Below are 24,652 nucleotides of genomic sequence, written 5' to 3' on the forward strand. Positions count from 1 at the left end.
AGCAGGTTTATAGCACTTTTCATTTTCAGTCAGTTCATTCTCACAGCACCTCTGTGGATCAGATAAATAGTATTATCCCCATTTTACAGATTAGGAAACTGAAGCACAGAGGGATTAAACAACATACACAAGCCTGAAAGGAGTCAGTGTCAGCACTCGGGTTAAAATAGAGAGTCATGGCTCCCAGTCCTGTACTCAGACTGCTAGACCCTGCCTCTTCCTTGATAATGCTTATAAATTCAAAATGCTTCTTCCCTGTATTTATTATTTCTTTGGATTTCTGCAATAATCAGAGTTTTTCCATGTGTAATTCTGACAAAAATAAAATCAAACGACAGCCATCAGAGCTCAACACCACCCAAACACAAACCTCCCACCCCTGTACATAAATGTAACCTGCCCATCACATATGACTTGATATATTTAAATGGCACTGGAATTTTACACCTGGGTTCATAAACCTGGAATGTCAGGTTGCTGCATCCTCTTTGCTATGGTGTCAACAGAAATTGCAACACAAGACGCTACAGTTTTTATGGACTTAAAGGGTAGCAACCGTGTCTTGTCAGAGCTCATGAATACACTGAAAAGGGTCTGAGATTCTCCTATACATAGTGTCCTATTTAATGATTTCACAGGAAACCTCCAGCAGATATTTTTAAAGGCTGCTGTTGAAAATGAACATATAAGCAAGGGACTGACCACTTCTGGCCATTAAAGTTCTCACAGTACTTTTTGTAAGGTGTTAGCTTAGCTGTGGTGTCCTGGCCAAATTCCTGTCAGGCAGTCACATCATGCTTATCTAAAATTCAGACTCTAGACTCATCTGGCATAGTAGTTTTCACATCCTGTCCCAAAGTGGGTCATTTGTGTCCTTTCTATGTACTGTGGCTTTGCATTATTATATGGCAGCTGGTGGGTGAAATGATTCCTCAGACAGCGGAAAATCCTGCCTGCACCATCTTATTAGAGCTGGTCTATTTGGTGCATTGGTCTGCACCAGGGGGTGTAAATTCTAGTGTGCATGAGTGTGTCACACACTAAGTGGCCCATATGGACCCTGCTGGCGCATACTGGAAGTGTGCGTTAATTTAGTCCCATTTCAAACAATACTATGTAACCTGCTTTAGTGCATGCCAGCAGGGTCCACACAGGTCAGTTAGTGTAGAACACACTAGTGTGCCCTAGAATGTACACCTTTCTAGTGCAGACCAGGGCACCATGTAGACAAGCTGGTAGAAGCAGGGCAGAGCTGGAAGTGCAAAGCCTTGAGCCTTCCTGCCAGCAATGGGCAGAATACTTCAAGGTGGATGGGGGAATATAGTGGGTGGCACCTTACAGGTGGTCTAAAACAAGATCACAGCCTGCGCCACCTGCTATGTGGCTGACCACAATGCATGCTTGGGTGATGTCATAAATATAAAGGGAAGGGTAAACCCCTTTGAAATCCCTCCTGGCCAGGGGAAAGCTCCTCTCCCCTGTAAAGGGTTAAGAAGCTAAAGGTAACCTCGCTGGCACCTGACCAAAATGACCAATGAGGAGACAAGATACTTTCAAAAGCTGGGAGGAGGGAGAGAAACAAAGGGTCTGTGTCTGTCTGTATGCTGGTCTTGGCCGGGGATAGACCAGGAATGGAGTCTTAGAACTTTTAGTAAGTAATCTAGCTAGGTATGTGTTAGATTATGATTTCTTTAAATGGCTGAGAAAAGAATTGTGCTGAATAGACTAACTATTTCTGTCTGTGTATCTCTTTTGTAACTTAAGGTTTTGCCTAGAGGGGTTCTCTATGTTTTTTTAATCTAATTACCCTGTAAGATATCTACCATTCTGATTTTACAGGGGGGATTTCTTTATTTCTATTTACTTCTATTTTTTATTAAAAGTCTTCTTGTAAAAAACTGAATGCTTTTTCATTGTTCTCAGATCCAAGGGTTTGGGTCTGTGGTCACCTATGCAAATTGGTGAGGCTTTTTATCCAACATTTCCCCGGAAAGGGGGGGTGCAAGTGTTGGGAGGATTGTTCATTGTTCTAAAGATCCAAGGGTCTGGGTCTGTAGTCACCTAGGCAAACTGGTGAGGCTTTTTACCAAACCTTGTCCAGGAAGTGGGGTGCAGGGTTTTGGGAAGTATTTTGGGGGGAAAGACGCGTCCAAACAGCTCTTCCCCAGTAACCAGTATTAGTTTGGTGGTGGTAGCGGCCAGTCCAAGGACAACGGGGGAAATATTTTGTACCTTGGGGAAGTTTTTGACCTAAGCTGGTAAAGATAAGCTTTGGAGGTTTTTCATGCAGGTCCCCACATCTGTACCCTAGAGTTCAGAGTGGGGGAGGAACCTTGACAGGTGAGCTTAACCACAGAGGACCAGGCCACCCTGAAGCTGCAGAGCACTTAAAGGAGCCTTACCCCGTCCTTCAGCCCAGTGCTGACAGGTGTACTAGCACTGTTATCTTGCCCTTCTACAGTGTGAGCGTAGTGATGTGAGGAGAAGAGTCTGATTCCAGCTTGTACTTTGCAATCAGTTTGAAAAGTACAGTGATTATGTTTTAAAATTCTCTTCCATTGTGAGAGCTATTACTGGTTGAGTGGCATAGGCCATCTGCAGGGGAATCTCTCAAACTGAAGGTAGAATCCTTCAGAACAGAAGAAACTTTTTAAAATGGAACCCACTATATGAAAAGCACTTGGGGATCCTTTTGGATGAGAGTGTCGGATAAAGGTAAAATTTGTTTCAGTTACAATAATTTGCTAAAGTAAACTAAGCAAACTAACAAAACCACATTGTGGAGTAAATCTTCCATTTAATAAGTTAAAGAGCAATTATTTCTGGTGTTGCTTAATTGTGAACAGCCTTGAATACATTGAATTCTGACACTGAAGGTCTGTTTATGTTCTAAGTTTTCATTTTAACACAATATTACAGTAGCAGTGTATTAAATAAACTTGAGAAGTAAAACTATATATTGGAGCCTTAATGATTTTGCTTTAATAAGACCTAAACTTTTAATTAACCTGCCAAGACAAATTGCAACCCATAGCTCTCAGGTAACTACTGCAGACAGCTGAGACTCAATGCCAATGCCTCTTTGGGGAGAGGAATTAATGGCAACACTGGAATGAGCCTGCTTTATGCAGTAAAGAAAAAAGGTCCATTAAACAATCATTGTGGGTAGAAGAAAGCTAAGTGCTGATTTTATGGAGGAGTCTTTGAATTACAACAAAATGGATATGGGGATATGAACCTGCTCAGGAGGTCAGTCAAATATAAAATTAAACATGAAGGAGTCAGAAATAGGTTCTGGTAAAGGATTGATTGCAAACAGAGGGATATAGACCTGGGACAGGTCATACAGTGTGAAATGTATATGCTGGAAGAAGAATCCTGGGGTGCTGTGAGAAGAGGTGGTGGTTACTCAGTGCCTGGTGCTAACTGATTGCTTTACTGATGGAGAGCCTGGGTGAGTTCTGGATACCCAATTCCCATCCATTTGAATATTTCAGCCTCTTTCTTTTAGATGAGGCATAAAACAGGTTCATACAATGGGCTATCCCCTCCCATAGTGCTTTTTGCAAGAGACGGGGTATTAAATTTCATGTCTTTGCCCAACTCCAATTTAAGTAATTATGTGATACCCACAGTTTCAATCAGATATGGTATTCCTCACTTCCTGTCCCAAACTGCTGCTTGATGCTGCTATGTGCTGTTGAACAGCTGCCCAATTCCACCAGAAAATAAAATAAAGGACCAATAGAAATAGAATCAAAGTTTCCAAATAGAAGGATCAGGGAGGAGGGGCCATCTCTGTAATCAATAACTCTGGCTTCATCTGCAGTGGCAGGCAGCTTGTCTAAAACATAATTTTTAAATAGGGCTTTAATACAGTTATGCCCCATCCAGGCCATCATGGATATGTTAATCCTTACAGTATTTAGCATTAACATTGTGTGCAGTTTTGTTCCCAAGAGAACAACCATTGCCCAAATATCCTCACTTACGCTAAATAGTACTTTACTCTGTGAGTGGTCTCATTAAAATCAATGAGATGGTCCATGAGTAAGATGCTACTCAGTGTGAGTAAGGGTATGAGAAACTGGCCCTAAGGTACATAGATTATGTAAAACAATATAGTAAATCCTTACCGATGGCAGTGGTAAGAAAAGAAACCACCTCGGACTCTTTGCCATCATTGTAGAAGGCCAGATGCCATATTCCTGTATCCAAATACTGGATAAACCCCGTCTCATGACTGGACATTGGCACAAAGCCTCTAGGTTGCCGCTGAGGTCCTTCCAGACTCCTCACCTCCTGGGTAAGTAGCCGTCTCCCATCGAGGAGCTCAACAAAGTCAAACTGAAACACAAAGGAAAGATGTTCATTGTATATTTCAGGATTCCAGAAAATGATCACGCTCCCTGGTCCAGATCTGTCTCAGGATGGGCAGAAGAGCTTTGCATTAAACATATGACACCCACACTTATGGATCATCATACAAGATATTTCCTCTGGTAAGTCATGACATGTTCCAATTCAACCTATAAGGAGATGCCTGGAATTGTGTCTGTTCACAGTAGTTTGCTGGATCTCCACCCATTCTTCTCCTCTTGTTTCTCTCACAGCTCCTCACATACCTGCAGGAGCTCTTCTAATGCCTCCAACACACTGTGGCCACATTTTTTAAAATTCATAAAACCTTAAAACCAATAAAAAAAATGCAAAAAAAAAAATTGTGATTCCCACCTCATTACAAGGACCATCTCTTGCACATGTAAAGCTAAATTCTGATGTTGTTGAATCAGCCATTGTTTTCAACTTGGCCCATACTGTACAAATGCAATTTTTAAAAATACTTTATATGACATTAACTTTAATTTCTTACTATATACAGACAATGAAGTCTAAATGAATTTAATATGGTAACAATAATTTTTAATCTCCTGACTTTTGTGAGTATAGAACCTTAACCATAAAGTTAGTTTTTTGCATTTTTTTCCCCCCTTGCTTCACTCTTTACATAGACGTTGGGCAAAATCCTGGTCCTACTGAAGTCAACGGGAGCTTTTCCACTGATTTCAGTGGGGCCAAGATTTCACTCCTTATTTCTTAGCATTTCTTAGCAAAACATGCTTTCCAAGTTTGTCAAATCCAAACAATGTAGGTTATCTATAACTTGTATTAACTACTAAAATAAAAAGACCCATCATTTTTTCATGACTCTCAGAAAATAATCTTCAAATTATACTGCAAAATCACTTTAGGATAGGAAATTTCAGCATAAAAAATAAGTTTCATGGGCAAATCAGAAGCACCTGATAATAGGCACTAATAATGAAAGTCGGCTTCATGCCAATAAACACAGACCATGCGTAATATGGGTGTATACAAGCACTTTGGGACACATGCAACCAGCACTTGTGCAAATAAAATTGCATATTTGGCGTATAACATTATCTGTCTATGGCTCCAACCTGGGAAATCATCCTTATTCAGGATCTGAATTGGTGCTTAATGTTGGTGAACGCATATTTTGCAGTTGTCACGTAGGCATCTATTTTTGAATATTTGAACCTCAGTATCTTCCATGAACCCACAGAATTCTTGAGATAGGTAACTGAAATAAAAAGAGGGGCCATCTACCTTTTCAAGGTACAAGACAGAAGCACATAAATTCTAACGTAAGTGTTGGTTCCTTGAAATGCGTTCCTGTTACCTGGGTATGTGAAGGAGGAAGGCCTTTCCTGCCATAAATCCCAACCAGAGCGGCCTTTCCTAAAGACACATTGAATTTCAGATGCACTGGATGGTCAATGAACACTTGAGATCTCCAAAAGATACCAGGAGGAATCTTCTGTGTGGCTCGTCGTCCAACATCAATTTCTCCAGAGTCTATAAAACTGTCCTCCGGAAAGAAACTACGGGGCTTTCCTGCTGAGACATAGGAACAAAAAATCCCCTTGGATTAGCCTAGCCTCCCATAAGTAATCTGATCAAACTGGTATCTCTGACATTGATCTACCAATGTGCTGACTTTTTCAGAATACATTATGCATCAAGTCTTTATGACTATGAAAGAAAAATGGATAGGATTACTCCTGGCTACGCTCCATCTTTCTAATGAAAACATGTATCTTGGAAGAGCAACATGGATTCCCAAATGGCCCTCTGCTTAAATCATAACAACAGAGCTTGTTAAATTACATGTTAATGTTAAAAATAAATCTTACATCACATCACATCGTTAATTTAAGTTATTTATGGAGAAAGTAATTATTATATTATCAAAAAATGTAGTGATTGTGAGTTTCCCATGCACCATGGAGTCAGATGACTATGTCAAGAACATCTGTTTAAGTGAGGGTGAATTAGGCAGGGGGAAAACTAAAAGTAAAATTCACTGCTAAATTAATGGTTGGCAATTGTGGGGATGCTTGGGATGGCATCCCCAATATGAAACACCTAAATGAAGGAGGGACATTCAGCAAAGGTAGGGGACCATAATATGCTGCACTTCTACAGTGACTCCCATTTAAGAACTCAAAGGTGTTTTTATTAGATTTCAAAACAACTCTGTGAAGTGGGTTATGATTATTATCCCTGTTTTACAGATGGGAAAATTGAGACACAACGATTAAGGCATCATTTCTGAAAGAGTCTACTGAGTTTGGGTGCCTACCTTGAAACACTTTGGGCTGATATCCAGAGGTGCCAAGAACCTACACTTCCAAATGAAGTCAACAGGGTGCTCGGCACCTCTAGATAACAGGCCCTAGGCATCTCAAGTTGGGCAGCCATACACTTAAGCTCTCAGAATTATGGGCACTTTGGAAAATGGGGACCCAAGGGAAGCACAGTTAATTAGGGTCAGAGAGGGAAATAAAACCCCAGGACTGCTGACTCCCAGGCCTTTGCTTTAATCACTGGCCCACGCTGCTTCGCCTGAAATTACAGCAAAACAGGAAAAGAGATAGAGATGAAAAATGTCATCGCTTAGGAGGCTGCCTTTATTTTATAATTAAACACACTTGCATTTGAAAAGTATGTGTTACCATCACCTCCCAGATTTCAGCTTTTATAGGAACAATTAGGAGCCAAGAGAACACCATGTGGACCATCATAGGCTGTCTTTATTACCCTTAGATATTCAAATCAACCTACTATTTCATCTCTTTGCTATTAAAACCCATTACTGTATGTTTCACAGATTCAAATGATTCTAACAAAATGAGAAAGAATCTTTCAGGAATATGAAGTCATTGGTAACAAAATCACGTTTGTAGGAACTTTTTTTTTTTTTTTTTTTTTAAATAATATACTCTGCATTTGGGGAATAAGAAACTACAATGTCCTCCTACCCATTACGAATTCTCATCAAATACCCTCACAATGCACATTTAATGCTGAATTGGTGGTTGATAGGGCAATTAAATAAAATATTTTGCTGTTTTAAATAATAAAAATCCATTTAAATGTTAAATTTCTCCATATATCATCATCCTAATGTAAACTCCACAGCAGAAGCATCAGGTTCAAACTGTAAAAATGTCATCTTAATTAAAAATAGATAAAAAAGTTAAAATTCATGTTAACATTAAAAAGCACCCAATGCTGTTTCTATCTTTATTATGGAGATGAGTTTGCATTTAATTTTTTAATCCAGGAAAGCTATTAAGCACATGCTTAAGTTTCAGTCCCAATGAAACTACTCCTGCTTAAAGTTAAGCATGTACTTAAGGCTTTGTTAGATTGGAACCTTATGGAACACGTATGCCTCATTATCATTATTATTTTTCAGAAACACTGTTACATAAAGTTCATTAATAAAAGTCTGATTTTGAAAGGAATAAAATCACATTCACAGAAACATGGATCTGCTATTGTTATCAACACCTAATTTAGTTTTGTCCTTTTTGCACTCAAAGGAACAAGGAAAAGTCTAGACTCCTTATTTATCCGTGTTTTAAAATCAAGATTAACAGAGGCATTTTGGGGGAATAGGAAATTATAATTAAACCATTTGCAACACTGCAAATAGCATAGAATAATACAACTGAGATCAAATTAGTTTAATTCCATGAGTTTTATTTTGTAAATTGGATTATTAGAATTTGCGTGAATCCTAAAAGTCATTTTTCAGGATACTGTCAGTCTTAAGACAGACAGTTTGTGTGTGTAAGGCTCTCTTTCAAAACTTCCTATTCTATCGGCATGGGATGCAAAGAGAGCTACGAGAAGCTAGAAAAAGATACAAAGACTTCATTTGTTCTGGTCCACATCAAAGGTACATTTCTGGATTATTACTGATGTGTTTGATACACACATGGAATTCAAAATGGAAAGTCAAAGCACATGGTGTTCTTTCTGACTGGTCATTAATGAAGATCTTATATCAACAAATGAGGCAGGGTGAGTTTAAAATACTAAATGCTGCTGTGCAGTAGATACCTCAGAAGAAATGAATTCCTTGTAGTAGAGTGAGCGGTGCTTGCTCAAATGAAGAAAAGAAAAAAAAAAAGTTCTGTGTTTGAGGCAAAAATGGCCATTCCACAAAAATAATTGTGAAGATTTCAGATACATGTCTTTTCTTGACTGTCAGTTATATATATGAAAATATCTGATGTACTTTTTTTCTGGAGCTAGTCAAAGCAGCTGCTTCATGTCCCCACTGGGTGAGATTTACCCCAGTGCAAGAGTTCAGAGCAAGATTTTCTGCACAGGAGTAAATGTCGCCCATTGACATCAACAGGAGTTGTCAATGGCGCCAAACAGAATAGGATCAGGGCCTGAGAACTGGCTATCCAGAAAGAAACTCAAATAAGAATGCAATTTCAGTACAATTTCTAATCCGAAACTTTATCTAACTAACTTGAAGCAAAATTAATTTCAGATCTGAATTCCTAATTGTGCTGCGAATTACTTTGCTCTTCCAACACATTACCTTGCACATGCAACACTTTAGTTTCCAAAGCAACTATTCATAATTTATTCAGTTATCAAAATGAACTGTTTCATTTTTGAGCCCAACTGAGTTTGATTATAGTTCTGATACAGGCTTTGATTCAGTAAAGCACCCTGATCCATCAAAGCCCTTAAGCACATGCTGAAACGTCACTGAGTTCAATGGCACTTAAGCAGAAGCTTATATTTGCTGAACAGGGATGGACTTAAGCACATGCTAAAGTGCTTTGCTGGACTGGAGACAGACTGGAGCTGGTAACTGCCTACAGCTAGCAATACCAAATTCATTTCAGCACCAAGGAAACGTTAGCCCCAACCAGCCAATTCCACCATAGGAAAGGTAGTCTCTTTGAGGATACTTTTCAGTCAATTTTCATAATTCCAATGATATACCTTCTTATTTAGAAAAGCTGTTGTGTAATATTGCTAGCACAGACTGGTAACTACCATGTTACCACCCTGCACAGGTAGCTGCATTTCAGTGGTGGACATTGTCACCCCTGTAGAGACACATCCAAGGTCTTCATTTAATTTTTAATCAGGAGCAGATCACGCCCACAGGTTCCCCAAGACATGCAAGAAGATCACGCTGACGCTCTGCACAGCTCTCTACCTACAGTAGTCCTCAGAGACCCCCCCTCTAAGTAAACCTCCCCTGTGCAGAGAGGGTTTGGCAGAAAAGCCGACAGACTGTGAGAGCATATACATACGCATGTATGTATACACAGAGAGAGAGAGATCCACACTCCTATTCAGACAAAACTCCTTTTGATTTCAGAGGGGGTTTTGCTGAGAAGGACTGAGAAAACTCAGGAAAGACCTTTGATTTGGCCCCTTGATTATTAAAGATATATCATTTTAATTTTGATCTTTGAATAGGGAAGGCAGAGATCAAATGCAGTGTATAGGGATTTGAACATAGCAATTTAAACAGAAGACAAAAGAAAAATAAATTTTATCGTGAGGACTTTTTGAATGCAGAAATATTCAGTAGTTCACTACATTGTCTAGCAAGCTTTGTCCAGGGTCCTACAGTTCTGGATTAATTGATTTACACTGTAATAATTTCATTTGACACTGACCAGTCATTAGTAACTTTGTTGCTTTAAGGCATATGTAACTCTGGCCTTTGTTTGCATTCAGAAAGACAGATAATCCCATTAAGTAAAATTTCTGTAATTAACAGATGCCAAATAAGCTTACTTATATAAGGCCTGATCCCAAGCCCACTGAAATCAGTGGAAAGACTTCCATCAATTTCACTGGGCTTTGGATCAGGCCCACATTCCTTGCCTGCCCTCTCCTCCCCCCTCCACCCCCCCCCCCCCGCAACTACAACTCCACCAATTCTACTGGAATGAGAGATTTTTGATCTCATGGTCACTTAAATTTGAAGAAAAGACGGTGCAGCATAAAGAGCTTTATTAAATTCAAAGCTGAATTCCTCATTTCTTCATCTCCCCTACATGAATCTTAGAGTGATGAAAACCCTGTGCTTTGCAGACCCCATAGGTATTTCTGGCACTGATGCCTCCACTGAAAACACAAAGTTGCAAAACCCTTGCTTGCTTGTGGAATAGTGTAGTGTTTTTTAAATTAGACCCTGATTCTGCATAGTTCTGAGCAGGCTCAGGGCCTCTAACTTCAGTTGGACTTGAAGGCTGTCAGCACCATGCAGACTTTGCAGGATTAGGCCCTTCATTTGGCTGTCCTTGAGGGTACATGGCCATCTTCACAATGCCAAAGCTTGCAATGCCAACAACTTTTAATGACTATTTTGGTACCCACAACAATGCCAACTAGTAACCAAAAGAAATACTAGGGTAAGCACTGTTGTATTGCTGTAGAGAAAGCACAGTGATAATCTTCAAGGCATCACTTTAGCTCTTAAGACGTGAACATGGTTTCTCAGGAATATAGCCCATAGACGACATGAAGCAGGGCTTTTGTGGTGGAATACTGTACCCATACGAGATGTGGTGCCCATATCCCCTCCTTGAGAATGGCCTCATAGGTTTGCTGAGGACATACACCTTATCTTCATGTTAATGGACATTAAAAGGATGTGACATCTGGAAACATAACTGACAACTACTAGCTCTAGACATGAAAGACTGGAAAAGCACCAGATTATGGTGCTGCAAGAAAGGCGGTATGGGGGTGATGGAGTATGACACTGGATGGCTGGAGTTTAAAGGCAGACACAGAGGACTCACAACATGGAAACACACCAACCATACCTTCACTGGATCCTTTGCCTTTCCTGTCAGGTAACTCTAACCCTGTGCCCCCCGAGGGATATAAGGAGACGTCCGTTGGCACTGGCCAACTGCTGGCTGTGTCTTCCGTGATCTCATACATCTGCCCTTCCATCGGCTGCAGGTGCCAGTTTAGGCCAAACAGGTGCATGGCTGTAGTGAGCAATGAGAAAAGTCATCTTTTTCTGCTGGGGAGAGCTTCATAACTGTAGGGGCACTTGGTAGACTCTCACCCTACTGCTTTATACTAATCACTGCTAAAAAGAAAAGCATGGGATTTATGTTATTGGACAGCCCACACTGGTTCTGCAATACCATCAAGAACATGACAATTTCTTTGGCCTGGGTCCCCTCTCACACTAGTTTCACACTAGTCTAGCACTGTTGACTTCAGTGGAATTGCTCCTGATTTATGCCAGTGTGAGAAGAGAATTGGACCCCAGGTCTCAGAATACACCTGAAGTTGGGATGAAAATTCAGTGAGCAGTTTTAGGGACAACACTTAAGAAGAAGTGAATGTTATATTTACTTATGCACCAATAAATCCAGAGAAACTGAGCCTTTGCTGTGCATTGTTGTATTCACAAGCTATTCTCCAGGCCCTTAATAATTTTTTTATTCAGTCCTTATACAGGGAGAGACGGTGGGAATTTTGACTGAGTAAGTGGTTTAGAGGTCTGCCACATATAATTCATTCTGTTATTGTTACGGTATTAGTTGTATGTGGATTGAGTGCAAATTCATGTGACCGAGCTCTCGCTGGTACAATTCCAGCTTTCTGCTAATCATCCTGGGGGTTTAAAAGTGAGTAACACCAACTGGATTTGCATGAGTCCAGGACTCAGCTTGTTGTAGGTTTCTGGGATTGCACAAGGCCATCCAGTGTATGACTCTGTTCCACAAAATTACAGAAAGGCGAGGAAAGTTAAGGAACATGACAGAACACTTAAAAAGCAAACACGTGTATGGAGAGAGGCATGCTTATGCAATTAAGACACGCCCCCTGAAAACGTGAAGGGAAACAATGTGGCTTCCTGTATCATTCCTTTCTTCCTCAACATAAACATTTCATATTTAATCACCATCCAGTTTACCTTCAGGCACTCAACGACAAAATGATTCGATATTCAATGCACTTGTAATGACATTTTCCTATTAAGGGAGCAACTCCTATTTCACAAAATAGTTTCTATACAGTGATATTAACTATACTATACAGTGATATTAACATCAGAGCTATTTAACGTAAACAAAGAGGATGAGAACAGGACATTCTCACTGCCTATAGATATCATTTTATTTACAAAAATATATGCTCAAGTTTGTCAAACATCCCAATGATGAGTGCTGGGTTTATAAAGTCTTTACATTGGAAAGGATCCATTTCAAGTGGATTGAAAAGGCATCTGAACAGCTCTTTTGAAACAAGTAGTTTGGACATACATAGCAAAATTATCACTTTCTTGTATTTCATAATCAAGTAGGACATCTTCTAGCATGAACAGGAGTGTCACACACTAACAGATAATGGAAGATAACTAAGCTGAGTGAAATTAGGATTCCCACTTTATCATGTAAACAGGGACTGGATTTGTTATCAAAACCCTAATGAATCTATTAAGAAAGAAAAACTCATGTAAACTCCCTATCAGAAAGGAGAGACTCAGGGCTGTGTTCAAAACCAGGACATTTTTATGCAGGCACACATGCAACTTTACTAACAGGAAAGCTGCAGATATAGCTGTTGATTCAAACAGGAAACTTAGCACAGACTGGCATGTGGTTTTGATTTAAAGGGGGAACATGCGTTTCTCCAGAAATGCTACATAAGGATACGGTAAAAAAATCAAGGAGCCCAAGTATGGATGACAAGAACTTTCAGAGAGCCTTAGATATCAATCTGCTTATCCATTATGTATTTATGTACTTCCATGGCCCCCACCATCATAGTATCTGAGCACCTCACAATTATTAATGGATTTTATCCTCACAACATTGTATCAGATAGGAAAATATTATCCTCCTTTCATAGATGAGGAATTGAGGCACAGTGCAGATGAAGTGATTTGCCCAAGTTCACAGAGGTCATATGTGGCTGAGTGAGGAACTGAACGGAGATCTAAGTACAAGACTAGTGCTCTCTCCAGCAGACCATCCTTCCTGTCTTATACCATGTGTATTGCCACAGTATTTGAATTCCTACTAATTAAGATACACTTAAGGTTCATTATTTCCTTCTCTCTCGCGGTCCCCCAGTAGGAATTCATTTATTATGGATAATAATTGTGAGAAAGCTAAGCTGAAGAAGTGAGCATTGTTTTGGGCACATTGAAAAGATTATGGAAGCAGAATACCTTGTTCTACAAACATGAGCGACTGACTGGAAGCCAGGAACTGCTGAGGCTTCCTTGCACACTGATTTTGTGTGTGTCCCTGAGCAAGGCAGCAGGTTATTTAATGCCCTATAGACACACAAACTTTAAGGACAGAGGAGACCATCATGATCATCTAGTCTGACCTCCTGCACATTGCAGGCCACAGAACCTCACCCACCCACTCTTTAACAGACCTGCTAAACTCTGGCTGAGTTACTGAGGTCCTCAAATCATGAATTAAAGACTTCAAGTGACAGAGAACGATGTGCCATACAGTAGAATACACTAGGGAGCCTCACTCAAGAGAAGAATCCACCATTTACACTGGTTTAAACCTGAAAGTGACCCATGCCCCATGATGCAGAGGAGGACGAAAATCCCCCAGGGAATGGATCACTTGATGCTTACCTGTTCTGTTCATTCCCTCTGGGGCACCGGGCATTGTCCACTGTCAGAAGACAGAATACTGGGCTGGATGGACCTTTGGTCTTACCCAGTATGGCCATTCTTATATTCTTATGTCTCTGCCAATCTGACCGGGGGAAAATTCCTTCCCAACCCCAAATACTGCAATCCATTAGACCCTGAAAACGTGGGCAAGACCGATGAGCCTGACACCTGGAAAGAATTCTCTAGTTTCCCCATCTATGAAAGGGAGCTATTAATGTTCACCTGCCTCACATAGATGGTACGAAGCTTAGTTCATGCATGTTCGTAAAGTACGGTACTTTTAGGTCCTTGGCTGGAAAGTCTTTTAGAAATGAAGAGTTATCATAGAGGCCTTCATTAAAAAGTCAGCTTTTGCTATTAGTTAACACAGATTTTCCCTCAAATAAAATAGGAAATATCACCAACCATAAGACTCTACTTGAAACTGACACAGAAAATTTGCGTTTGCTTTAGAAACTGGATCTGATTCAAGTTCTTTCTCATGAAATCATAATATCTCACCATGTGATTATGTGATTATTATTACTATTTTACAAATTCCAAAACTTTATGATGTTGGAAGCTGGAGGAAGATTCTGCCTCTCATTTGCTCTCCCATAAAGGCCACCTTCTTGCTGAAATGTCAAGTAATAACAGCAATGGATGTTTTAGGTTTGTAAATCTCAGTGGGATATTTATAACTGTTGATGCACACTGTTGTTTAAATGTTTTGAGAGCAGCACAAAGAAAGGAAATTCAATCTTGTTGTTCACTAAATTGATGCAAAGGCCTTGTGGGTAAAAAACAGGGTAAAGAATAGGGTCTTGAAACCATGGACAACAGACACAATCATACACTTTGAAATGTTAATGGTTCCTAAACGCAAAGTGAAGCCATAAAAGAAGCTGAGACTCCTGATGTTCTTCGTCTCCAGGTCAATCTGAACCCATGGCTGACATTTTCTCTGGCTTTTTTCTGCTCAGCAAGATGCGAGACGTGGCTCTCACAGTGAACGTTCCATCTTGACAATTTCCCTCTCCCCCCAAATGGGATGTTCAATAAATGCTCTAATACTGAAGGTTCCTGGATATTAAAAGAGCACAGTGCAATTAACAGTCATTAAAATGTACCATTCAGTGCACTACCATGTAGCTTCCACTGCCTAGGAAGCCAGGTGGCATGTGCTTTTGAGAAGCTTTGGTTACATTTTGCATAGTTAAAAAAACTCTTCTGTTTTTTCTCGGAATTGAAATACTAGTGGGGAGGGGGGAATACAGTGTATGTGCTCACTGGACCAGCTCAACCCCAATGCATAGATCAAGACACACCAGGGAGGCAGATGGCCCATTATGCTTGAGTTTTAAAATGAAATCCTCTACTTTTAAATGAAGTAAGTGCTGGTGAAAGTTGCCTGGTTGCTGAAATCCACTGACCAGGTAACAGCACACAGACAGTGGCAGCGCAAACTTCCTTATCACCATGCCCGCAGCAAGCCTCAACCCTGTTCTGAAGGGATGCCTCTAGGTGGCAAGGAGTTCAGTCTCCATGGCCCTTTCAAGCCTTGGCTACTCTGCTGACTGTGCCAGGAAGAGTGCCAATTAATGCCAAAATGCAGCGGTGATGTGTCTGTGGGCTCGTAGGCACTAGCGTCACACTCATTTAAGAGAGGCCAGTAGCATGAATCTTCAGCTGGTGTCCTTTTATTTCTCATAGTTGAAAAATGCTACCTTTCAAATGAAGTACAATGTTGGTGGAACTGACGATGCTGGCTCATAATTTTTGTTCTATACAATAGCATCCCTTTTCTGCATGGCATTATTCCTATGACATTGCTCTTCTCTATGGCTGTGAGCTTCATTGTCTGTTCTTGTAAAGCCCAAGAAAGTGGTAAAGGGGTTCAAAGTTTGCTTTTAAGAGACACAGTCTTATGGATATGTTTTCATTACGGCCATTGTCACAGCAAAACAAAGCAGGCAAAAAATCATGCTCAGCAGAGCAGAACAAAGAGAACCTGGAATAACATTTAAGATAAAAAAAAGACAAAGAAGGATAGCAATTTACAGGGTCAACAAAATGGACATCTCTTGGGAAAGGTTGATGGAGTGAGGGAGTTAGCAGAAAGAGGCAGATGATTGTGATAGATTACAGGGAGAAGACAAGACAAGACATGTTTAGTGAAGCGTAAGAGACCCCCAGAAACCACAGAAGTCAGCAGAACAGTGAAAACCACACTGCTGCCCTTTATTAGATTGTTGACTTGCCCAAGCTGGCAAGGTAAGTGTAATAAATAACCAAACCAATCAATTACGATGTCTGAAATTAAGGCCCAATTGCAAGGCTATGGCTGAAGACATCAGCTGCTTTCCATTGTGTTTAAAGGGGGACTTGCAAAATGCATTTACACTATAGGCTCACAAACTCGTGCTACTTCCTGCACTGTTCTCTGAGAGTCAGACCCCTGAAGCCATGCCTCCCCGTTTGGTCATTCCTTACTCAGAGAAAACTCCCACCAAAGCCAATAAATGCATAAAAAAATTACAACTCTTTCAGGATTTGACCCTGAATGATTAAAAAAGCGTTTCTCAGAATATACAGAGGATCAATGGGAACAATGAATAAATACTAATAATGATAATAGGAGGCGGAACAGTGGCCTCGATTTTCAAAGGAGTGTAAGAGTGTTAGGCACCCAACTCCCACTGAAATCCAGTGGGATTTGGATGCCTAATTCCCATAGCCCCCTTGAAAATCCCAGCCAAATGCTCTGCATTTGTATTCTGCCTTACATTTCACTTTGCCTGAGCCAAATATATAGGAATGATAGAGTAGGTTAGGTTGGCGGGGGAGTGGCATTATATATGAAAGAAAGCATAGATTCAAAATCTTAAATGAATCCAACTGTACCATCGAATCTCCATGGATAGAAATTCCATGCTTGAATAATAAGAGTAAAGCAGTAGGAATATGCTACTGACCACCTGATCAGGATGGTGACAATGTGAAATGCCTAGAGAGATTAGAGAAGCTGTTAAAACAGAAAACCCAAGAATAATGGAGATTTCAACTATCCCTATATTAACTGGGTACATGTCACCTCGGGACACGATGCAGAGATAAAAATTTATGAACACCACAAATGGCTACTTCTTGGAACAGTTAGTTATGCAACCCACAAGAGAAGAGCCAATTCTTGATTTAGTCCTAAGTAGAGCACATACTGTGGGGCCATGCGGGTACCCATAGCAGTGCCGCTGATTTGAAGGTATACATTGTCCCCAAATGTGAAATAGTTATGGGTGAGGACAAAGTCACAAAGTTCAGCCACCAGGTTAGCCGTGACATTATCGGGGATAGTGTTCCTGATGGCTTGTAGTCCATCTTTGTGTGGAATGTTGTGTAGAGGGCTTCTGCATCCATAGTGGCCAGGATGGTGTTTTCAGGAAGATCACCAATGGACTGTAGTTTCCTCAGGAAGTCAGTGGTGTCTCGAAGATAGCTGGGAGTGATGGTAGCGTAGGGCCTGAGGAGGGAGTCTACATAGCCAGACAATCCTGCTGTCAGGGTGCCAATGCCTGAGATGGTGACATGCCTGCAAGCTGCAAGGAAACTATTTATAACACCATAATAGAGGCTCAAACTAAATGTATACCCCAAATTAAAAATAAAACAGTAAGTAAAAACAAAACCATGGGTAAAGTGCAGAGTGAAAGAAGCAGTTAGAGACAAAAAGGCATCCTTTAAAAGTTAGAAGTAAAATCCTACTGAGGAAAACAGAAAAGAGCATAAACTCTGGCATGTCAAGTGTAAAAGTATAATTAGGCAGGCCCAAAATGAATTTGAAGAGCCACTAGCAAAAGACAATAAAAACTAACAGCAAAAAAAAAAAAAGTATATCAGAAGCAGGTGGCCTACCAATGAGTGGGACAACTGGACGATTGAGGTGCACTCAAGTAAAGAGCACTCAAGGAAGAGAAGGCTTTTGCAAGAAGCTAAATGAAATCTTTGCATCCGTCTTCACAGCTGAGGATGTGAGGGAGATTCCCACATCTGAGCTATTCTTTTTAGGTGGCAAATTTGAGGAACTGTCTCAGATTCTGGGCTCAACAGAAGATGTTTTGGAACAAATTGATGAATTAAACAGTAATAAGTCACCAGGACCAGATAGTATTCACCCAAGAGTTCTGAAGGAACTCAAACATGAAACTGCAGAACTACTAACCTTGATATGTAACCAATCGCTTAAATCAGTCTGTGTACCAGACGACTGGAGGATAGCTAATGTAATGCCATTTAAAAAAAAAAAAGGCTCCAGAGGCGATCCTGGCTATTACAGGCCAGTAAGCCTAACTGCAGTACCAGGCAAACTGGTTGAAACTATAGTAAAGAAAAGAATCATCGGATACATAGATGAACATGATTTGTTTGGGAAGAGTCAACACGGCCTCCGTAAAGAAAAATCATGCCACACCAATCTATTATAATTTTTTGAGAGAGTCATTAAACATGTGGACAAGGGCGATCCACTGGTTATAGTGTATTTGGACTTTCAGAAAGCCTTTGACAAAGGCTCTTAGGCAAAATATGCAGTGTTTGTCAGTCCCAGCGGTGAGTGAGGTAATATCTGAACTGAGGAAGAGCTCTGTGTAGCTTGAAAGCTTTTCTCTCTCACAAACAGAAGCTGATCCAATAAAAGATATTACTTCACTCACCTTGTCTCCCTTGAGCAAAGTAGGCAGACAGAGAATAAGAGGGAAGGTCCTCTCAAGGAGGAGTAACTGGTTAAAAAAGAGGAAACAAGCACAGCAATTCCTTTGGCTTCTATGGAGCACCTCTCGGGCTTAATAATAGCTCAGCAAAAGCACATGAGAAAGGAGCACTTTTCGAAAGCTAGTACTCTCTTCCCCCCAGGAGCAGCCCATGGGGAGGGAGTAGAGAAGAACAGGAAGAAAAGGAACAGGAAATCAGGACAAAAACAATGAGTAAAGAGGAAACAGAATGAAGAAACAGAGCAAGAAAGGGAACAAGGGAATATATATACATAAACATACGCACATATATATATGTGTGCGTGTGTGTGTATATAGACACACACACATATTGTGACAAAGCTCTGTCCTTGTCTCCACAGGTCCCACGTTTCCTGGTGGATTTCGCTACCCTCAGAGGCTCACTGTGACCCTCCACGTAGCCTTTCTCTCTCTAGAGGCAAGGGTCACAGCTTACTGAGCCATTTCATCATAAGCCAGCAAGGGAGGTGAGGAGACACAACCTTCCCTTGCACAGTCTCTCGTCTCCCAGTCTCAGTGATTAATAGGGGAAGGGAGGGGGAAGCCCAGGCCCACCCTCTACCCTGGGCTCCAGCCCAGGGACCCTAATAGTAGCAGCTATGGAAGCTGACTTTTTGGAAATAGGAAACGTACAATTCCCTGGGCCACTTCCCCAAAGCAGCCCCCACTCAATATCTCCTTCACCTTTACCTCAGGGCCTCCTTCCTTGAGCCTGATATGGATTTATACTGCTTAGTTCCTCCAACAGCACGGCTTCCTCCTGCAGATCCTGACACGCATGCCTCACTGACTAACTGGGAGGCTTTTAACTAATTCCAGCCAGCCCTTGACTGGCTTCAGGTGTCCCAATCAACCTAGCTATCTCCACTGCTTTCTAGAAGGATCTTAATTGACCCCAGGTGTCTTGATTAACCTGGAGCAACTGCCATTTGGTTACCATGGTACCAGAGATTTGTTTAGCCTGGAGCTAACATACCTGTTCCTCACTACTTTACTGTAGCCATCTGGCCTTGCCCTGTCACTATATAAATACACAGAGAGAGAGAGAGAGAGAGAGAGAGAGAGAGGATGAGACTAGAGAGAGAGGATGAGACTATTAAGAGACGGAACATGTTAGAAAAGAGTACGGGAGGGAATCAGCAAGAGAAGTGACAGGCAACAGACAGGAAAAAATTTGCGGCTCAAACATGGAATGGGAAGGCTTTTAGAACAATCTCTGTATCCATCCTTCACTCTTCTTCTGTCTTCCATTTCTCTCTCTCCCTCTTCTTCTCCAGAGGTGAACTGGATGTAGCCTCTTCTAATGTACTCCTCAAACTCTCTGGCCTTTGGGCCAAAACATCATGCTGGCCCTTTGTTGCAACTACACCTTTCAAGTGAGAACTGGTATTTTCTTTTAAAGTTCAAATACTCTGGATTCCACCAGTAAATTACTCAGGGCTCATTTTTACTCAAGTAAATGTATTGCTTTCGCTCCTATCTCTGGGATAAACTTGACTGTAATTATCTAAATAACTGTCTCTCTCTACACTGAAATTATATGATTTTTGAAGAAGTGGAAGAATTGACTGCTGCAGAATTAATCATACTTTTCTGACATTCAATGTTGTTATGAAAAGGAGTTTTTCAACGTGAAATAATCACCCAGTTTGTCAATCTTTCAATAAATCATGGAAAAGGCCCATAAGATTAAGGGGAATAAAAGCAGCAAAATAGACATTAAAGGAAGCAAGCAAACAAACACATCTCTCCTGAGTGCTTGTTGACACTTTACTCAGGGGAAATGCTACTTTGCTCTGAGGGGTGTGCTGACAACATGCCAGAAGATCAAGAACCAAGTGACTCTCATGGCACTGCCTGTATCAGTAAGGAGTAAGGGTGGCAACTGCAAGACTAGGCCCTGTAGAAAATGCAGCACATCATGGCTCCTCACATTGTTTATATAAAGATAAACGCATGGTGAGGTCAATACCCAGGATGTGATGCCTCCATGTCATTCCAGCACAATACAACACACATGTACATGGCATGGCTTGGCTTTCTGCTCCATACCAGCGACAAAGACAATAACACATCCCTGTATGTTTTGTTCTACCCGGAACTGAACTGAATACAACACAGCACAGGTGTCGACTCCATTGGTGCTCCGGGGATGGAGCACCCACAGAAAAAAATAGTGGGTGCTCAGCACCCACTGGCAGCTCTGAGGATTAACTCCTCTCCCTCCCTCCCAGCACCTCCTGCCTGTCGTGATCAGCTGTTCAGTGGCATGCAGGAGGTGCTGGGGGGAGGAGGGGAGGAGTGAGGACAGGGCACGCTTGGGGGAGGGAGAAGAATGGGGCAGGGGCAGAACGAAAAAGAGGTGGGGTGGGACTTGGAGGAAGGGGTGGAGTGGGGGAGGGGTCTGGGGTGGAGTGGGGGTTGACTCATAAAGATGGCACTTATGCAACACAGGTACCAAATTAAAAATGTGAGCAGCTACTGGGCAGGGATAACCTTAACTTATGCAGGACCAGAAGCAAGAGTTGGGCTCCAAGCTACCGTTTCAACAAGAAATCAGAGCAGAATTTTTGGATCTTCTCTGGAAACATCTCCAGATGTTGTTTTCACAAAACACAACCCACCCCCCAAGAGGTCATTTGCACAGATTGTGACCAAGGAATATATCTGACACACTGGTCACATTTTGACCACTTAACTTTTTTATTTAAACAAGATGTGTCTTTCCTGTGTGTTGCAGCTACACCAGAGACTTCCAAGGTGCAAGTAAACGGTCTGCAAATAGTAACAATTCCTTCTTAGCAGAATATTTTATATTTTCATTTAGTTGTCAATTGCTCTTGAAAGCAACAACAGAGCTTCCAGATGAAGCACCCTTTGAAAGCTTCAAGGAAGTGACTAGAAAGACATATTATAAAATGAAGTGGTTAAACTCAATGTTTGTTCAACACAAAGAGTCAGCACTTCCTATTCAAGGTCTCCCTAATTACCCCAGGATCAAAGAATTTCAAGTGATTGCCTGTTCATTCGAAGTGCTAATAGATGATCACTGCCCCCACCAGCTTTATAGTGGCACACTCACAGGCTTGTCATTTCCTGCACGGAGGGGCAAGATGCATTTTAAACGCTTAGTATATTTATATTCATTTCCTCAGGAGGCTCTTTTCAAGTGTCAACCTATGAAAAAAAATGAACGATTTATATGTAAAGGTGTCCTGGCTTATCAAAGAAGCTGTCTGCTTATGTATAAAATATCGTTTCCTCCCTGCACTTGCGCCAATGAGAAAGCAGAAGAGGAAGTCAAAAGATGAACCTCAGCAACATATAGCTGCTGTTAGGCAGCTTCCTGCACTTGTGCAGCTTATTCCAGTCCCACAGATGCTAGTAAATTTGGTGCTATACATGCTCAGGCCTTTCTCAGTAAAATAATATTTCTCCTTCCAGATTCCCTTTATGACAGAGGCCATATTAATATATATATTACTGAAATTTCTTCACCATCAAAGTCAATTATAATATGGTCCCACCGTACCTCTAAATGGTGTTTTAATTTGTGTATAGAATATTAGCAATAGAAATTTCCCATTGGAGCATTCACTTCAATTAGAGAAATGAGCACAGACAGGAGGCTTTGCAACTACTAAAATCCTGGGTTAGCCTGTTACACACAATATAATTTTACATATACCGTTTCATTAGGCACCTATAATTGCTGAACCCTAATTGAAGGAATGTGATTCACCAAGTTAAATCAGCTACAGTTCAGCACTTGTTATTTATTATTTGTATTTTGGTAGCATCTGTGAGCCCCAGTCACGGTTGTGATAGATGCAGTGCAATTACAGCACAAAAAGCTGGTCCCTCTGATCCAGCAAAGGACTTTAAGCACATGTTTAATTTTAACGTCAGTAGTTCCACTGACTTCAACAGAACTACTCTTGTGCTTAAATGAATAAGGACCACATGCTCAATAACTCACATACTGAGCCCTAAAACCCAGTCCTCTCTGCCATAGAATCATAGAAGATCAGGGTTGGAAGGAACCTCAGGAGGTCATCTAGTCCAACCCCCTGCTCAAAGCAGGACCAAACCCCACTAAACCAGCCCAGCCAGGGCTGTGTCAAGTCAGACCTTAAAAATCTCTGAGGATGGAGATTCCACCACCTCCCTAGGTAACCCATTCCAGTGCTTCACCACCCTCCTAGTGAAATAGTTTTTCCTAATATCCAATCTAGACCTCCCCCACTGCAACTTGAGATCATTACTTCTTGTTCTGTCATCTGCCACCACTGAGAACAGCTGAACTCCATCCTCTTTGGATCCCCCCTTCAGGTAGTTGAAGGCTGCTATCAAATCCCCCCTCACTCTTCTCTTCTGCAGACTAAATAAGCCCAGTTCCCTCAGCCTCTCCTCATAAGTCATGTGTCCCAGCCCCCTAATCATTTTCATTGCCCTTTGCTGGACTCTCTCCAATTTTTCCACATCCTTTCTTTAGTGGGGGGCCTAAAACTGGACACAATACTCCAGATGTGGCCTCACTAGTGCCGAGTAGAGGGGAGTAATCACTTCCCTTGATCTGCTGGCAATGTTTCTACTAATGCAGCCCAATATGCCGTTAGCCTTCTTGGCAACAAGGACACACTGCTGACTCATATCCAGCTTCTCATCCACTGAAATCCCCAGGTCCTTTTCTGCAGAACTGCCGCTTAGCCAGTCGGTTCCCAGCCTGTAGCAGAGCATGGGATTCTTCCATCCTAAATGCAGGACTCTGAACTTGTCCTTGCTGAACCTCATCAGATTTCTTTTGGCCCAATCCTCCCATTTGGCTAGGTCACTCTGGACCCTATCCCTACCCGGCAGCATATCTATCTCTCTCCCCAGTTTAGTGTCAGCCGTGAACTTTCCATCCCATCATCCAGATCATTAATGAAGATGTTGAACAAAAACAGCCCTAGGACCGACCCCTGGGGCACTCCACTTGATACTGGCTGCCAAGTAGACACTGAGCCGTTGATCACTACCCATTGAGCTCAACGATCTAGCTAGCTTTCTATCCACCTTATAGTCCATTCATCCAATCCATACCTTTTTAACTTGCTGGCAAGAATACTGTGGGAGAATGTATCAAAAGCTTTGCTAAAGTCAAGATATATCATGTCCACTGCTTTCCCCATATCCACATCATAGAAGGCAATCAGGTTGGTCAGGCTCGACTTCCCTTGTTGAATCCATGTTGACTGTTTCTGATCACCTTCCTCTCCTTCAAGTGCTTCAAAATGGATTCCTTGAGGACCTCCTCCATGATTTTTCCAGGGACTAAGGTGAGGCTGACTGGTCTGTAGTTCCCCAGATTCTCCTTCTTCCCTTTTTAAAAGATGGGCATTATATTTGCCTTTTTCCAATCATCCCGGACCTCCCTGATTGCCACGAGTTTCAAAGATAATGGCCAATGGCTCAGCAATCACATCAGCCAAGTCCCTCAGCACCCTCAATGCATTAGATCCAGACCCATGGACTTGTGCATGTCCAGCTTTTCTAAATAGTCCTTAACCTGTTCTTTCACCACTGGGGGCTGCTCACCTCCTCCCCATAGTGTACTACCCAGTGCCGCAGTCTGTGAGCTCTGTGAAGACTGAGGTAAAAAAAGCATTGAGTACGTCAGCTTTTTCCATATCAACTGTCACTAGGTTGCCCCCCCCATTCAATAAGGGTGCCACACTTTTCCTGACCATCTTCTTGTTGCTAACATACCCGTAGAAACCCTTCTTGTTACCCTTCACATCCCTTGCTAGCTGCAACTCCAATTGTGCTTTGGCCTTTCTGCTTACACCTCTGCATGCTTGAACAATATTTT

At 41.5% G+C, this 24,652-nt stretch overlaps 1 protein-coding gene across 4 annotated transcripts in view; it reads right to left on the bottom strand.

Moving 5' to 3' along the window:
• The window catches only part of TENM4 (teneurin transmembrane protein 4), a 448,178-nt gene that overhangs the window by 196,067 nt on the left and 227,459 nt on the right, over nt 1-24,652 (bottom strand). For 3 of the 4 annotated variants that reach the window (XM_077842124.1, XM_077842106.1, XM_077842098.1), the window contains 3 exons: nt 11,190-11,360; nt 5,705-5,919; nt 4,137-4,347 (listed from right to left, as the gene is read on the bottom strand). In XM_077842124.1, the coding sequence (XP_077698250.1) occupies nt 4,137-4,347; nt 5,705-5,919; nt 11,190-11,360 (597 nt within the window). Of the gene's footprint in view, nt 1-4,136; nt 4,348-5,704; nt 5,923-9,192; nt 9,213-11,189; nt 11,361-24,652 lie in introns of all 4 variants that reach the window. The other variant, XM_077842115.1, reaches the window with a different exon arrangement.

The sequence above is a fragment of the Eretmochelys imbricata genome, chromosome 1 (assembly GCF_965152235.1).
Source record: "Eretmochelys imbricata isolate rEreImb1 chromosome 1, rEreImb1.hap1, whole genome shotgun sequence".
Taxonomy (NCBI): domain Eukaryota; kingdom Metazoa; phylum Chordata; order Testudines; family Cheloniidae; genus Eretmochelys; species Eretmochelys imbricata.